Raw genomic sequence first — 14693 nt, 5'->3', positions numbered from 1 at the left:
TAAATATGCGTTTGTCACAATAATGATGATACATTTTAGTGTTGCTAACATTTCTAGACAAGTTTACAGCCATAAAATGAGTACCCATCCTCCGCTTCCGGGATAACCCGGAGAGATTGCAGCGTTGGTTCAAATAAGTGAGGCGGAGACAATTGTTTTCCATTTGCCTTTTAATCAGAAACAAAGGCTTGTAATGAAAGTTGTTCATAAAGAAAAATAAAGTGCATGCAATTTAAAAAGAAAAAAAAACATCAAATTCCCTGCTATATAAAAGTTACATCAATCAAACCTGCAGTAAATTGTTTATCAGAAATATTTTATGAAATGTACAATAAAAGTTCTATCAGAATTATTTTCAAAATGCTTTTGTTAAAGCTATAAAGCGAACAAGCCAAGTCATTATTTTGTCTAGTTATTAGACTCTAGATTCTAGTGAATTATTGAAATCTGTGGTGTCTAGTAGTCATCATGAAATGGATACTCTGGATGATCAGACCACCTGTTGAGTCAATAGAGGGAAAAAATGAATTATTCTTATATTAGAGGAGCAGGACATTACTTACACAATATGCATTATACTCACATAAGGAGCTCCACAAAGCGAATATTTGTGTTCAACCCATCAATTGCCTTCATCTCAGCCTCAGAGAGAGAGAAGTCGAATATCTAGTGTTTAAAATAGATCACTCAGATTGCATTTCACATTTTATTTCCTGATTTTTCAAGGTGCATTTTTTGGAGCCATAAAAACAAACCTGAAAGTTCTCCTTTACGCGAACAGGGTTGAAGCTCTTTGGGATGACCACCACTCCTCTCTGCACATTGAACCTCAGAGCCACTTGGGCTGTGGTCTTGTTGTACTTCTTAGCAACCGATACCAATAGCTCATCTTCCAACAGTGGGGGGCATTTCAGGTTTACCCTGTTTAAAATACGGATATTTTACTATGACCCAGCAAATATAAAAGCTGAATTTACAAGTGCAGAGTCTTACACAAGCATATTACTATTCATGGCCAAGAACACAGTGTCTTTATGAAGTAATGTGATGAATAGGCATGTGTCTCCCATACCAGGATGCATCTCTAGATGTCCCCAAGGGGCTGTATCCCACAATGACAATATCATTCTGCCGGCAGTATTCAAGCAACTTTGGCTGAGTGAAATAGGGATGGCATTCAACCTATGTTTAAAAAAGCACAAATATTGTTTGTTAGTTCTTTAGAATAGACTCAATATAATACTAAGTCACTGACATTTTGTTGTGTTTGTCAACCCATTCTCTTTCTTCTATCACTAAAAGTTGAATGCTTTCTTATCATTTGCCCCTTTTTTTCACATAATAGGTTGTATCATTAATGTGCTTTTACCTGGTTTGAGACAGGTTTGTGTTTCAGCCCTGGTTTGTTAAGAATCAGCTCCAGTTGTCGCTTGTTGAAGTTGGATACTCCAAGAGATTTTACAAGCCCCTCGTCTTTGCAAGCCTCCAAAGCCTAACCAGGACATGAACAAGCACAGCCAGAAAATAAACCTGGATTAAACCAGTTTTTTTTTTTTTTTTTTTTTTTTTTTTTTTTTTTACAGGCACACAAACAGCGTACTGTCAGAGGTTTGGTTCATGACCCTGAGGACATAATGATTGGCCAATTTTTATCTCTTTCTGCATTGACCTTTAGACAGTAGTAAGTCTGTAAGTAATATGGTTGTGAATCAAAGGTTTTGTAGGGTTCAAAAGGAGAGAAAAGGGACATTGGATTTACATAATAAATAATTATTTTTAAGTCAATATTGTCCATAAATTATTTAGTATAATTTTTTTTATTATTCCTGAATGACAAGTGCACGTAAACAAGTCTCACCTCCCATGTAGCACAGAGGTCGGTCTCATGATAAATGTACTCCCCATTCTCATCTTTGGGGTAGAAAGTATCTCCTGGCTTAAGAAATCAATAGACATTTTTGTCATATTTAGTGCAGTGAAATAACAAATCTTAAAAAATCTTAAATATTTTTTTAAATGCCCTTTTCACAGATTCTACAGATATTGTGACATTAAATACGTGTATACCTTGAAGGCAGTGGGCATTTCTACAATATAGAGGTCGACATAATCCAGCTGTAATGTCTTCAAGGTTTTCTCCAAAGCAGCACGCACCAGTTCTGGGGGATGGAATGTGTTCCACAGCTGCATAGTCAGTGCAGACCAAAAAGTATTACTTGTTACAAAACTGTAGCTTTCACTATGTAGCTATGAAGACTGGTGTGGGTAAAAAAGTTCACTGGTCCACACCTTTCAGGACAGGCACACAAACAAGCACACTTTCCAAACCTTCCCACAGTAGAAGATGTCCTCTCTCTTCACAGTTCCATCTGCAATTTTTTCCCTTATTGCTTGTCCCACCTCATGTTCGTTGAAATAGACCAAAGCCCCATCAATGTGTCTGTACCCAGTTTCAATAGCCACTTTGACTGATTCATATGAAGTTCCTTTAGGGGTCTATCAAAAAGAAAAGAGAAAAATACGCATCATGTGTTAATGACATCTCTGAAGGCACAGAATGAACAGTGTAAATATTTACTTTTTTGTGACATGCACATCATTTATTAGGTTATGTTCTATGAGCAATTTACTCGAAATATTGTGTCTTACCTTGCGGGGATCCGCATAAGTCCCCAGTCCTATCAAAGGTATGCTGTTCCCATCACTCAGAGGAATGGTGTGGTTCAAAGCCGTCAAGATCATTCTAATCAAAGTGTGACTTCTCAAGACCAAACTTTTGCCAGTGCCTTTTCTGCATGTGTCTATTTGAATCCCAGTGTTATATATGCCATTCAATGCAACGAGATTGGTCAGACTGCTCTGACACAGCAAGACTCCTCCCAGGTACAAAAAGCAGGCTCCTGCACAAGTAAACAAGTAACTAAGAGGGTGATAAAAAATCAACACTATCTTACACATTCAAGCATAAAGACAAATTTTAATAATGACAGGCTACAGGTGAGTGAGTGAAGATGTCTCATTTAAAATTGCGCTCTGTAATACGAAGTTTGGCCGTTACCGGGCGCTGTAGCTTTAAAGCACCGCAGTGCCGTTTGGGTAATATATGGTATGTGTTTTGAGCTACGAAAGCACAGATGTTCGCCTTTCCTATGGACATAAGAGCTTCAAAATACTATGTATGTAGGATAATGTTAATTCATATGTGACTGAGCGCTGTTATCTTTTGCCTCTTTTAATAAGAACCGCCACAGACCGGGGGATTCATTATTTATTGTCTGTACCATATGTGCAATTAAATCAGGCTAAGTTGCTAATTTAGCCCCCAAAGCGGAAAGAAATAGACTTTAACTAATGCCGGTATTGTACAGTTCAATAAACCACTTTCCAGGATGATAGGGATATGTCTTAAATGTTGTAATGGATTATATTAGTGTTAATATTCCTTATCCGGCTTGTTAAGTTAAAATTACAGGCTGTCCTTTGTTTCCAACCGCAACGCTATATTGATTGGTTGCCTGGAAAGATCGGGAAGCAGCAGTAAAAAAAAAAATGGACGAAACTGCCGAAAATGTTGACAACGACGACATTGTCATCATTGTGGAAAACGAAGCAGAAAGTTTGCCCGCCGAGGAGGAGAGACTGAAACAGCAAGGCACATTCGGGCTCATGGACACTTGTCCCATCTGCAAGTTGAGCTTCCACAACAGAGAGCCAAAACTCCTGCCGTGTCTCCACTCCTTCTGTAAGAGGTGTCTGCCTGCCCCCTTCAGGAGTGCTGACCCGAGGCGTGACTCGCAAGGTCAAGTCGACAACAACAAACCATGTGAGAACAGTCAGTTGATATGAGGTCATGTAGGTCCCTGATATAGTTGTGATTGATGTAACTGTGGTAGATTGTGATGGAGCTCTTTATACTTAGCTGGAAGTGAAGCAGGTTGGTTTAGCCAGAGAATATGAATGGTGATGACTAATATCCTAGTCTGAAAGCATGAAATCACTACTATAGATGCTGTGTGTATTTATTTTGCAACACGGAATGATTTAAGTGTCTGTGAGCTGACACCTTGAATAACGGATCTGGTTTGTTGCTCCAGTGGGTGCTATTCGATGTCCAGTATGCAGACAGGAATGCTGGGAGATGGATGTGCTGGATAATTTCTTTGTCAAGGACTCCGCTGAGGTGCCAAGCAGCACTGTGGAGAAAACCAGCCAGGTTGGTCATCACCTGCATATCCTGAGCCTTAACTTTAACAACAGTTTGGTTGTATGACACCACTCAGACTACAGTGGTGATTTTAATTTGCTCAGCCTTCTTTTGCTTTATTCTTTACTCGTATCTTTAATAGGTGTGTATGAGCTGCGATGACAACACAGAAGCAACAGGTTACTGCGTGGAGTGTGTGGAGTTTCTGTGCGTGACATGCATCGAGGCTCATCAAAGGGTTAAGTTCACAAGGGATCACACCATACGTCAGAAAGAGGAGATGTCTCCAGGTATTATGTGTCCACAGCTAATTTTCTGTAATAAGATTAACCAAAAGTAACAGTTGCTAAATATTGGATTGAGACAATTCAGCAAACAATATTAGGTGCTCCGCAGGCGTTTACACTCTTCACCCAGTTAAAGAAAGGAGGGCAAATGCGCTGAAGAAATGGAAAATGTTAGCAGTTAGGTTGTTCAACAAGTTCATCAAGGCAGGAGCACTGGCAGGCGCGCAGAAAAGATGCAGCCATTCCGTTGCTTGGCAGTGATGGTTTTCCACCTGCCAAGTAGTGTAGACAAGCTATTGTGCCAAGATACCATTCATGAAATTGAAGGTGTAGATATTTTTAAAAAGCTGAGGAAACATTTAAGGTGACATAAGCCGATAGTACATTTCTGTGTGTTCTTAAGTTTCCCACTTATCTGTATCCCAGAAGCAGTAGGTGTTTCCACACAGAGGCCTGTGTTTTGTGACATCCACAAGCAGGAGCCACTGAAGCTGTTTTGTGAGACGTGTGACCGACTCACCTGTCGGGACTGTCAGCTGCTTAAGCACAAGGATCACAAGTATGCAGATTTTTTTTTTTCTTACCATAAAATAGTGTATTTTTCTATTTATTTTGGATAAAAATGGTAATTGGTGTATGGTATATTTACATCTTGCAGTGGTGATGCAGCCTGTTGCACCATTGTGACCATTGTGGAGAAATTAGAAAGGCTGCTTCTGAATTTAAGCAAATGATTATTTCTGTGATTTGAAATTTGATGAGGTCATATGTGTTTATGTGAGAAGGTGATTACTATCAGAAAAGGTAAAAAAAAAAAAATATTTGTCATAATTTTTTAAAGCTCCATTGTCTCTCACTGAACAAGGATACCCAATGATTAATTCAGTTTCCATTCATTCACCACACATTTTGATATTCTTTGTGTCTAGCTACCAGTTTTTGGAGGATGCGTACAGAAACCACAGGCAGTACCTGGAGAACATGACGCAGCAGTTGCAAGAGAAAAGAAAGGCCATCGAGGACGTTTCCGGCTGCATCAGCACAGGGTAAATTTATCCATCACAGCTGGAACTTGATCAGACTTTCTGTTTTCTATGTATTTTAGGTGTAATACTGTGTTAGCAACATAACCTGATAATCTTGATTTCCCAGACTCCAACAAGTTGAAGAAAACCGGAAAGCTGTCACAAATGAAATAAAGAAGTCCATCTGTAATTTGATAATGGAGATCAACAGGAAGGGGAAGATTCTGGTTAACCAGCTTGAGGTACAGTGTGTTTATTCTGCACTGTGTAAATTGTGGCCGTCTGTTTTCTGACATTTCATGAACACGTGTGCTCTCAGGCTCTGACTAAGGACCATGAGTTGGGTTTGAAAAAGCAACAGGAGGACGTCAACTCTCTGAGTAGGCACCTAGACCACGTTATTAGCTTCACCAAATGGGCTACAGCCAGCCATAGTGGAACAGCGCTCCTGTACTGCAAGAGACTGGTGAATTTCTACAATAATTATTTGACAGAAGCGTACAATACTTTGAAAAGAAAAAAGAAAAGAAAAATTCTCTCGCTTTTTATCTCCTAGATCCTTTTCCAGATCCATTACCTGATGAGAGCGAGTTGTAATCCCTCCATCGTCCCTCAGAGTTCTGTTCGTTTCCAGTGCCGCTCTGGTTTCTGGGCCACAAATGTAGACCTCGGTAAGACTTGCATCACCTGAAATTTACAGTACGAGTGAAGCAGCGACGAATACTGTAGAATATAAAATGTTTCCTCATGATTTGTAGACGGCTCAGTGTGTCTTAAAGACCCCATCACCTGCAGGAATAACTGCGGACTACAAACTTTGTTTCAGTCATTACTTTTTTTTTAGCGTATATGTTTGTCATTGCCTGTAATACTCACTGAATAGATGTTAAATCCAATTTCCCTGGTGTACTGTGATGTTTAAAAATCAGAAGCTGACTTTCAAGATAAGGGAAGAGGAAAAACATTTTCTTTTAAATGAAATCTGCACAGTAATGAGCACATAGCTGTTTCTTGGAGAGAAGTGTCGGCCACGTCATCCTCTACTTTCATTTTATCTTTGTCAGATTGCTCTTGAAACTAGTAAACAAGACAGATTGTTTTTGCATCTACGTCTTTCAGTGTAATTAATCTCATCCAGCCTAAATAACATTTTTCTTAATCTTTTGTTTGCACTTGACAATATTATATATTCTCTTCTGCATTATCTTCCTTTTAATTTTAGCACATGGATATACTTCTTTCTCTTCTGATGAACAATTTTGTGGTGCTAATAGTCTTTAAAAGGAATAGGCTAAAATCACCTGTAATCATTACTGCCTCTGCTTTTTAAGTGTCACAGCTAGAATAGTTTTTATTTTGTGCTCGGCCTACAGGCCGCCATTTAGTTTCTCTAAAACCAAATCATCAGGCTTTTCAGTGTGCATGTGCAAAAGTGGTTTTGTCAATAAAGGGGAACTCCACAGAGTTTAGACATCAGAGTCTGTTCACAGGTGCTGCGGGTTCTGCTGCTTATGTGTTATGAAGCCTTTTTATGGCTCCAGAGAGAGCTGGGCCTGTTCATCAGTACGGTCATTGCTGCTCGATGATACGTTTGCTGCTACTAGCATAACACATCCAAATCTCAGACCAAACTGCTACCAGATAAGTAGCATTATTGGTGTAATGCAGGTTCATTCAATTCATAGTTATTTATTAGGTGTTTTAACTGCTTGTTATGTCCAGGTTCTCTGGTAGTAGAAAGGGGCCCAGGACGGCCGCCCATCACCAACCACCAAGCAGCTCCCAGAGCAGAAGCACCTGCTGGAGGTCTGTCGGTCTCAGCTCAGCAGCGACAGAGCACGCTGGCTCAGCTCCAGATGCAGGTATGACTGTCACCACAGCCAGTAGTTTTAATGACCTCAGGATGAAATGAGTTAAAATGAATATGTAAAGGTTCAATTTCAATATGTACTTTTTGCTTAATGCTCTAATACTGTGAGATATTCTCCGTGCTTTTTTTTATCTTTCTTTTATATGATAGCTTATAAATGTCAAATGTCAATGAGCACAGCCTCTACCAGCACCGATTAAACTGTTAACTACCCCTCTGTCCAAGGTTGACAAGCTTTCCCAACAGCCCCACAGACAGCCCCCTCCCAACCACTGGTCCTGGTACCAGAACGTAAGGCTCCCGGGACCCCCCGGCCCACCACCCCCAACCAGGCCCATCCATGGAGGCTCCTCCCCCTCCCAGGGACCCCCGAACTTGACACAACCAGGACGCAGGTACGGGACCTCCCACCCCAACCCCAGAAGCCCCACCTCCTCCATGCTTCACAACACAGGATTCCCACCTCCCCAGGTAAGTGGGCGCAGGTAGACAGATTAGAAAGTGGACGTAAATGTGTGTGTGTGTGTGTGTGTGTGTGTGTGTGTGTGTGGGGATTGTGCATTGCATGTCCTGTATGTCAAACATGGGCTCCTTGTCACATGGGAAGTTTCTGTAGATGATGCTTATCAAAGAGTCAAATACCAGACAGACTTATCAGTACTTAATGTCTTAAAAGTGTTTTCACCAAGAAATGAGTATATTTTAAATGTACCTCAATGATTCTTCTCCTTATTCTAAAAATCTGAACTGTTCTTTCAACTTCAATTTTTTTTTCTACATCTAGTCTCTGAGAGATCTGATCCATAGCTCCAGCTTCCCTCCTAAACCCATGGATGTGTTGCAGGGTACTTCCCGCTACCCACAGCCTCTGCCTGCCGGAGCAGCTACACAGACGTCACTACACCAGGTTGGTAGGAGAGGGAGGGGCCAAAGAGATTTTCAGTGTGACATCAGCAGTTTTCTGCAGAGGGAGAAAAGAGCTTTTTCTGGCTTGTTTTGTGTAACTGTGATGATGCGTTAATTCTAGCCTAATTTTTGTTTTGTTTTCTTCAGAGGGGTCTACCGGAGTCCTCCTTCCTGAAGAGGAGTGAAGCTAGCGGATCTGTCCCCTCTATCACCATCTCTATCCCCAAACCCAGCTACGCTCCAAGTGTAGCCTCAGCAACCACAGACAAAACAAGCACACTTAATCACATAACAGGTTTGTATCCTTGCTCCGACGATCTTACTCAAATATGAGAATACATTTTAAATTAAGCTTTTCGTCATCACTTCCAAATTTTCAAAGTCTTTTTTTTTTTTTTTCTTGCTCTTTTTTTTTTCTTGCCCTTTGTTTTTTTCCAGTCCAAGGAAGGCAGAACTCCCCGATGGCCAAACCATCTTCTACAGACAGAAGCACGGGGTGAGAAAAGAACCAAAGTCCCCAATAGATCAGACTGTCAAAGTTTTCGGGACACTAAGATAAATGACTGTGAATTCTATGAATCATTTTTACACCGTACAAGTTTCACATTCTTCTCACTACAGTTCTTTGTCTACATAGCCTGACCATTTTCTCACTAGGAAACTATTATACTGAGATTCTTCTTTGCACACTTTTTACTGTGAGGGTGTCATGTTTCGATAGCAGTTGTCCGCATCACTGTTTGCGTGAGCCTCCAGTCTTACACTGCACTCTGTTATCATAGCCTACATTAGAATTGGTTCCCCAAACAACACATATACATTATTTCCTTGTGACGCTTATTTTCATGTCTCCAATAAGTTGCATTTTTCCTTTCATCTAATGTGACGTTCCGAAGACAATCCATCTTCCAAACCAACTAATGAAAACAGGGCCAGCAGGTCTTTCTAAAACTATGTAATGGTCACAATCTTCCTTCCTCCTCTCTCTGGCAATCTGTGCGTTGAAGGACGTCTTCCTGGAGGCAGACTTCTGAGCCGCCATCTGCCCCTTCAGCCAAGCGACGAAGAAGGTCGTCCCCGGGGCCCATTATCGTCATCAAGGATGAACCAGAGGATGAGGATGAAGTTCATTTTGTAAGAGAAATTACTTGGGGTTGCATGAGTCCAGAATGTTGTTGAAACTTAGTGATTTTGTTTTTTGTTTTTTTCTTGGTGACATTTACTGTCAAAATGTAGAATGTAAGCAAGAGCGTGTAGGTGACGTGTTGCCACTTGCAGAGAGGAATATGATCAATATTTTTTTGTTTTTAAAATCCATTGAAAAATAATATTAAGTCATATTTTGTTTTAGTTCAACGTCAGTATGGCAGAGTTTTTTTGTTACAAAATTAAAGGACTATTCTGTCCCCAAAAATGTCAAGTGCTCACTTTCCCATAGTCTTTTAGTAGTCTTTAATAGTAATGTTTTTTTTTTTTTTTTATGAGTCATCTAAAAATAAAATACCTCATTTTCATTGCCTACAGGTGCAGTCCACTGTAGGGTCCAGCCTGCCTGACAGCAGCACCGGGGCCCAGTCGAAGCCACGGCAGCAGCAGAAGGTCTCTGTCCAAGTCCCAGTCCCTGGATCAGAGTCCAAAGCTGGGAAAGAGCAGCGTCCTCAGACTGCGGCGCAGCCGGAGTCTGAAAAGAGAGCGGAGCCGGAGGAAGATCCTAATGAGGACTGGTGCGCCGTCTGTCAGAACGGAGGAGAGCTGCTCTGCTGCGACAAATGTCCCAAAGTTTTCCATCTGTCCTGCCACATCCCCACGCTGATTGAGTCCCCCAGGTGAGAGACAGACGGTCTCTCAGTGACACAGAGATCTGAAATGCTCTCAGCAATGATTGAGCAATTATGTGATGATGAAAGAATGTTGGGTACCACCCATGAATAAATAGGAAGAGGTGAATAAATGACATGGTACCTTAGGGAGGGTGTGTCAGTCTTGTATGCAGCCTGTGTGAACAATTTTTGAAGCTGCATTTGCTGCGTGTTTTGTCTTGGAAAAATATTATTTTAGTTTTACTCCCCAACCTCACAGAATATTGTTATAAATATTGTAATTACCATGAACGTGTCAACACATTTTCTGTAATGTAGAGCTTTCTTTCTGAGATTAAATGTTATCAATGATAATTATTGTGGTGCAGGCCAGTACAAGAACTTCTCGTCTCTTCTTACTTTCCTATCAGCTTTTTGATTTGAATTTTGGTTTTTATTTCTTTTAAGAAAGAAAACTTTCTTATAGAAGATAAACGTAAATGTAATTATAGAAGTATTTATCGGGTAAAGATTACAAGATTTGTTCTAAAATATATTTTGGTCACAAATTTTCATGCGTTGCATTTGTTGTGTACAAATTTAAACACAACCACCACATTATACAGTATATCAGACATGTTGGACATCATGTGTGGAATATGTGCTGTGTGTTCTTTTTTCTTATGCTGCTTTTTACGCCACATTCTGATATAGCTTTGTTTTTTATTGTACAAGAACTAAGCAGAAGAGTATAAATTTATACTAATGATGAAGATGCATGCTGACAAGCTCTTCTCCAGGTGTTGTGTAAGACTAAGCTTGGCTCTATAAGTAGGAACAGATGCAGTGTAGTTTTGATGTTATTCAGCAGTAACAGTAACAGTCCCTGCATGTGTCCTAACAGCTTTCTGTGTCCTGGTTTCTCGTCTCTCCACAGCGGCGAGTGGTTCTGTTCATTCTGCCGAGACCTCGCCGCGCCTGAGATGGAGTACAACTGTGACAGCAAGGATGACCCCATCTCAGAAGGATTCCCACCTGTTGATAGAAGGGTACAGGCAGTCACACAGTTGAATTTTTGTCCGCGATATCCTTCAGTACCAGAGGGCCTGGATGTCCTGTTCATATGACAATACTTATGTTTTAGACAAACATTTTTTGATTCCTGCAGTCATCTCCCATCAAACAAATGACATGTCCTTAAGGACTTGGTCTAATTCTCCCTCTTTTTTCTTTTTTCTTTATACAGAGGTGTGAGAGGCTGCTACTACGTCTGTTCTGCAATGACTTCAGCACCGACTTCCAGCAGCCTGCTTCTCCATCGGTAAGGCACTGTATTCACTGTATTTAGTCAGTAAACAAAGGAACTCAGCTGCAGTCGGACTGTTGTTTTGCTTTTACTCTGGAAGTAAGTCAATACAAATAAAATGCAGTGAGTTTTTATTATTAATAAAGAGGATTATTGGATGTCATTTTTTAGTAAGTAAAGACAGACTGTTGTTTCTAGTGGAGACTCTGAAGAAATGCTAAGTACAATGTGAGGAAACTTGTTCTCTGATAGATAAGTTCACAACTTCAGTCAAAATTTACCTCAGTAAAAGTGCCCAAAAAGTTCCTCAGTTACAATATTTTTTTTCTATTTTGATAATTACATTATAATTATCATAAATAGCTCATATTTAAAGAGTTAACCAATAAATCTTTCAGCTAATTTTGGAAAGATGCACCATATTTAAATTTTTTTTTTTTTGTTCAAGATCACATTGAGTTGTTTTTGCATTTTTTTTAGGAAAATCATTTTTTAAGAGAAACTCTTTGGTTTAAAAAAAAAAAAAATCAGATTCTCATCAGTTACTGATGTTTTAATTATTTTTTTCACGTAGGAGACAAGAAGGTACAAAGAGCTGATCAAGACGCCGATGGATTTGTCAATAGTGAAGAGGAAGCTGGAGTCCAAGTCGAAGGAGGGTGAATGTTATAGTAGGCCAGAGGAATTTGTTGCAGACATCAGGCTCATATTTTTCAACTGTGCAAAGTACTACAAGGTAAACATCTTTTCTTTCTTTCTTTCTTTTTTTTTTTAAATGTCTTTTCGGAAATAAACCTGTTAACTGCAACCCAGTCAAGAAAAATGAGACAACACATTTTCTGCTTATTGTCAAATACCACTTAACAATCATTTGCAGGTGCTTTTTTGACCCTAAACTTTTTTATTATATATATTTTTTTATTTATAGTTATTGTCTAATTACTTACTCTCTGTCATTATCACATTTCTGTGCACTGACTGGACAGGCGACCTCAGAGGTGGGGAGTGCTGGCTTGTACCTGGAGGACTACTTTGAGGAACAGCTGAAGCTAGTCTACCCAGATAAGGTATTCCCCGGTGGGAGGGAAGAACAGATGATCCCTCCTTTAGAGGATGAGATAGAAGAAGAGGAGGAGATGATGGAGGAAGGTTTGGCACCCATTGAACATGACAAACCCCAAAGTCCTGCAGGAAAAGGAATCCCCCCTGTAGAAGAGGATTTGGCTCCTCTGGAAGAAGCTCCAGCCCCGGCAGAGGAAGAAAAGTCCGAAATGGAGGAGAAGACGACTGACACTAGTGAAAAGGAGACAGAGAAAACTGTATCGGCTACTGGGGAGGGCTCGCCTCCTGCCGCGGAGGTAAAGCAGGATGAGAAAAGTCCTGTGAAGGAGGTGGAAAGCTCTCCTGCTGCTGATAGTGAAACAAAAGATGGAGTAGCTCCCAGCTCCCCAAAAGAGGAGAACCTTGAGCTCCCTACAGACAAGACTGTAGATCCACCTGAAATCCAGGAGAAGGAGGCGGCTCCTGCAGACACAGCCAAAGAGGAGGAGGGGTAGATGGACAGGGAGAAGCTGTAGAAAAGATGGATGATTTCAGTCTTCCACAGAATTCTCCCCAGTGGGGACCTACATTTGCTGCAATCAGACAATTTTGTACTATGTTATATTTGCAATAGGAAAAAAAGGTACTGCTGTACTAAACAGACTCTATTTAGTAGCAGTGATGCTGTAGATGCACATCGAAGGGAGTAAATAAGCTGTTTTTTGTGTTTTTGCTGGACAGAGGTTACAATTTTACTGTAACATAGAAGGTCGTTCTCTGTGATGACGACACTGAGAAGCACACAAAAGATGTTCTTTGTTGATAGGATCGTGTGTAAGTTATCTTCAGTTACCTTGCTTTTCACTTGTACATAATTATGCCATGAACTAAAGGCACAAAATGCTGCAATCGTACCAAGAAAAAAGACTTTGGATTATTAATGCATGCAAGATGTCTTAATATGAATACTAATGCCTCCATTTTTGTGTTTATAGACTTTAGCCCACATGTACTAGCCATTTGGCTCATAAACAAATTGTTTTATTGCAATAATATTATTTTAATTTTAAGTAGTGTTGTAATAATGCTATGTATTCAACAAATAGGGCCGCTGTATGTACTGTAGTTTCTGAGGAGAAGGAAGTGACACTTATATCAGTGCAACATTGGTTTAAACAGTCCCTTGAAAATACTAGCATTTTAAAAAATTGTGCTGCCTGGTTGTTTAAGAACCAACATGAATTGCCACTATCATGGTTTCATTTCTGTGTTGCCAGTTTTAGGCCTCTTATCCCCCAAATCCCAAAGATGATTTATCATACAGCCGCCTTGTTTTTTAATCAGGAGAACATTTCTTCTCAGACTTTCTTTATTTAAATGTTTTCAGAGATAATTCAGAGACATGTTTATCACTTTCTCATTATCAGCCTCTGACGACAGTGTGTTTTCCAAATCGTGTCCTTGCCCTTCTGCATCATGATTACTCTGAGGTAAGAACCTTATTGTTTTAGTCAGTTTTCCTCGCTGACTAACTAATGACAAAATGTGTGAAATTGTACACATCTGGCCAATTAAAAAAAACAAAAAAAAAACAGATTTTTGACATAGACTTCAGTTAATTACACCCTCCTCTGTGACCATCATCTCACTTGAGATGAAAAGTCAAAAGAGAGTCAAAAACTGATTTGATTCTTTTTGTCCAATCTCACTACTTCATTACGAAGTGAGGATGCACAGGACCTGTTAATGAACTCTACAAACAATGTTGAGCATTAAGAACATCTGCATTTACAATATTTGTAATAAACAGTGTTACATGTAGATCTGACTGCTGCTTGGTGCCCACTATTATCATCATTATGCTATTTTTTTTTTTTCCATTTATTTATATATTTTTTGAAGTGGCTCCAAACCTATTTTAATACTTTATAAATGACTCACTTCATAGGGGATTAAAAATAAATAATCATTTTTGCATTATTTTATTGTTATTTTATTCATGACGTTTTATTGTTTTCTACACTTTATAGGCTTGGATTACTTGTCCTATTTTTATTTTATTTTGTTTTATCGTTGTATTTATTTTTATTTTTTCTTAGCCCGTATTGGGGGGGGGGGTCCCAAACTTAACCGCCGGTTATTCATCTTGTAACCTGGCAACTACTCTACACTCACTTCCTGTTCCCTCATTAATACCTGTTGGCATTGATAAAGCCACTTGTAGTCATCCAGTTAAACCCGGCTCCCTCCACCCC

At 39.8% G+C, this 14693-nt stretch overlaps 2 protein-coding genes across 2 annotated transcripts; one reads left to right on the top strand and one right to left on the bottom strand.

Annotated features, from left to right (window-relative positions):
- Positions 1 to 153: 153 nt before the first annotated feature.
- LOC111224733 (3-oxo-5-beta-steroid 4-dehydrogenase-like) lies at positions 154 to 2787 on the bottom strand. The gene is made up of 9 exons (XM_022749345.1): positions 2650 to 2787; positions 2329 to 2496; positions 2068 to 2184; positions 1859 to 1936; positions 1370 to 1492; positions 1073 to 1182; positions 756 to 921; positions 584 to 666; positions 154 to 499 (listed from the first exon to the last, which is right to left on the bottom strand). The coding sequence occupies exons 1-9, from the start codon at positions 2740 to 2742 to the stop codon at positions 457 to 459; spliced, it is 981 nt and encodes a 326-aa protein (XP_022605066.1). The 5' UTR covers positions 2743 to 2787; the 3' UTR covers positions 154 to 456.
- A 342-nt stretch (positions 2788 to 3129) lies between these two features.
- On the top strand, positions 3130 to 14339 carry LOC111224732 (transcription intermediary factor 1-alpha-like). Its single transcript, XM_022749344.1, has 19 exons — positions 3130 to 3823; positions 4095 to 4213; positions 4347 to 4494; positions 4918 to 5050; positions 5421 to 5537; positions 5644 to 5758; positions 5836 to 5982; positions 6073 to 6187; positions 7239 to 7378; positions 7612 to 7857; positions 8171 to 8293; positions 8440 to 8587; positions 8731 to 8788; positions 9300 to 9426; positions 9817 to 10118; positions 11029 to 11140; positions 11338 to 11412; positions 11972 to 12133; positions 12384 to 14339. The coding sequence occupies exons 1-19, from the start codon at positions 3550 to 3552 to the stop codon at positions 12951 to 12953; spliced, it is 3231 nt and encodes a 1076-aa protein (XP_022605065.1). The 5' UTR covers positions 3130 to 3549; the 3' UTR covers positions 12954 to 14339.
- Positions 14340 to 14693: the final 354 nt, after the last annotated feature.

The sequence above is a fragment of the Seriola dumerili genome, unplaced genomic scaffold (genome assembly GCF_002260705.1).
Source record: "Seriola dumerili isolate Sdu_G_001 unplaced genomic scaffold, Sdu_1.0 BDQW01000138.1, whole genome shotgun sequence".
Taxonomy (NCBI): domain Eukaryota; kingdom Metazoa; phylum Chordata; class Actinopteri; order Carangiformes; family Carangidae; genus Seriola; species Seriola dumerili.
This window is presented reverse-complemented; position numbering and strand designations above follow the sequence as displayed.

Bases quoted from the DNA above. Each gene is read 5' to 3' on its own strand.
- LOC111224733 (XM_022749345.1), bottom strand. From the start codon at position 2,742: ATGATCTTGACGGCTTTGAACCACACCATTCCTCTGAGTGATGGGAAC. The intron at 1,183-1,369 runs GTAAAAGCACAT...TTTTAAACATAG, and splicing joins ACAAACCTGTCTCAAACCAG to GTTGAATGCCATCCCTATTT. The intron at 667-755 runs GTTTGTTTTTAT...TTTAAACACTAG, and splicing joins GCGTAAAGGAGAACTTTCAG to ATATTCGACTTCTCTCTCTC.
- LOC111224732 (XM_022749344.1), top strand. From the start codon at position 3,550: ATGGACGAAACTGCCGAAAATGTTGACAACGACGACATTGTCATCATT. The intron at 5,051-5,420 runs GTATGCAGATTT...CTTTGTGTCTAG, and splicing joins CTTAAGCACAAGGATCACAA to CTACCAGTTTTTGGAGGATG. The intron at 7,379-7,611 runs GTATGACTGTCA...CCTCTGTCCAAG, and splicing joins TGGCTCAGCTCCAGATGCAG to GTTGACAAGCTTTCCCAACA.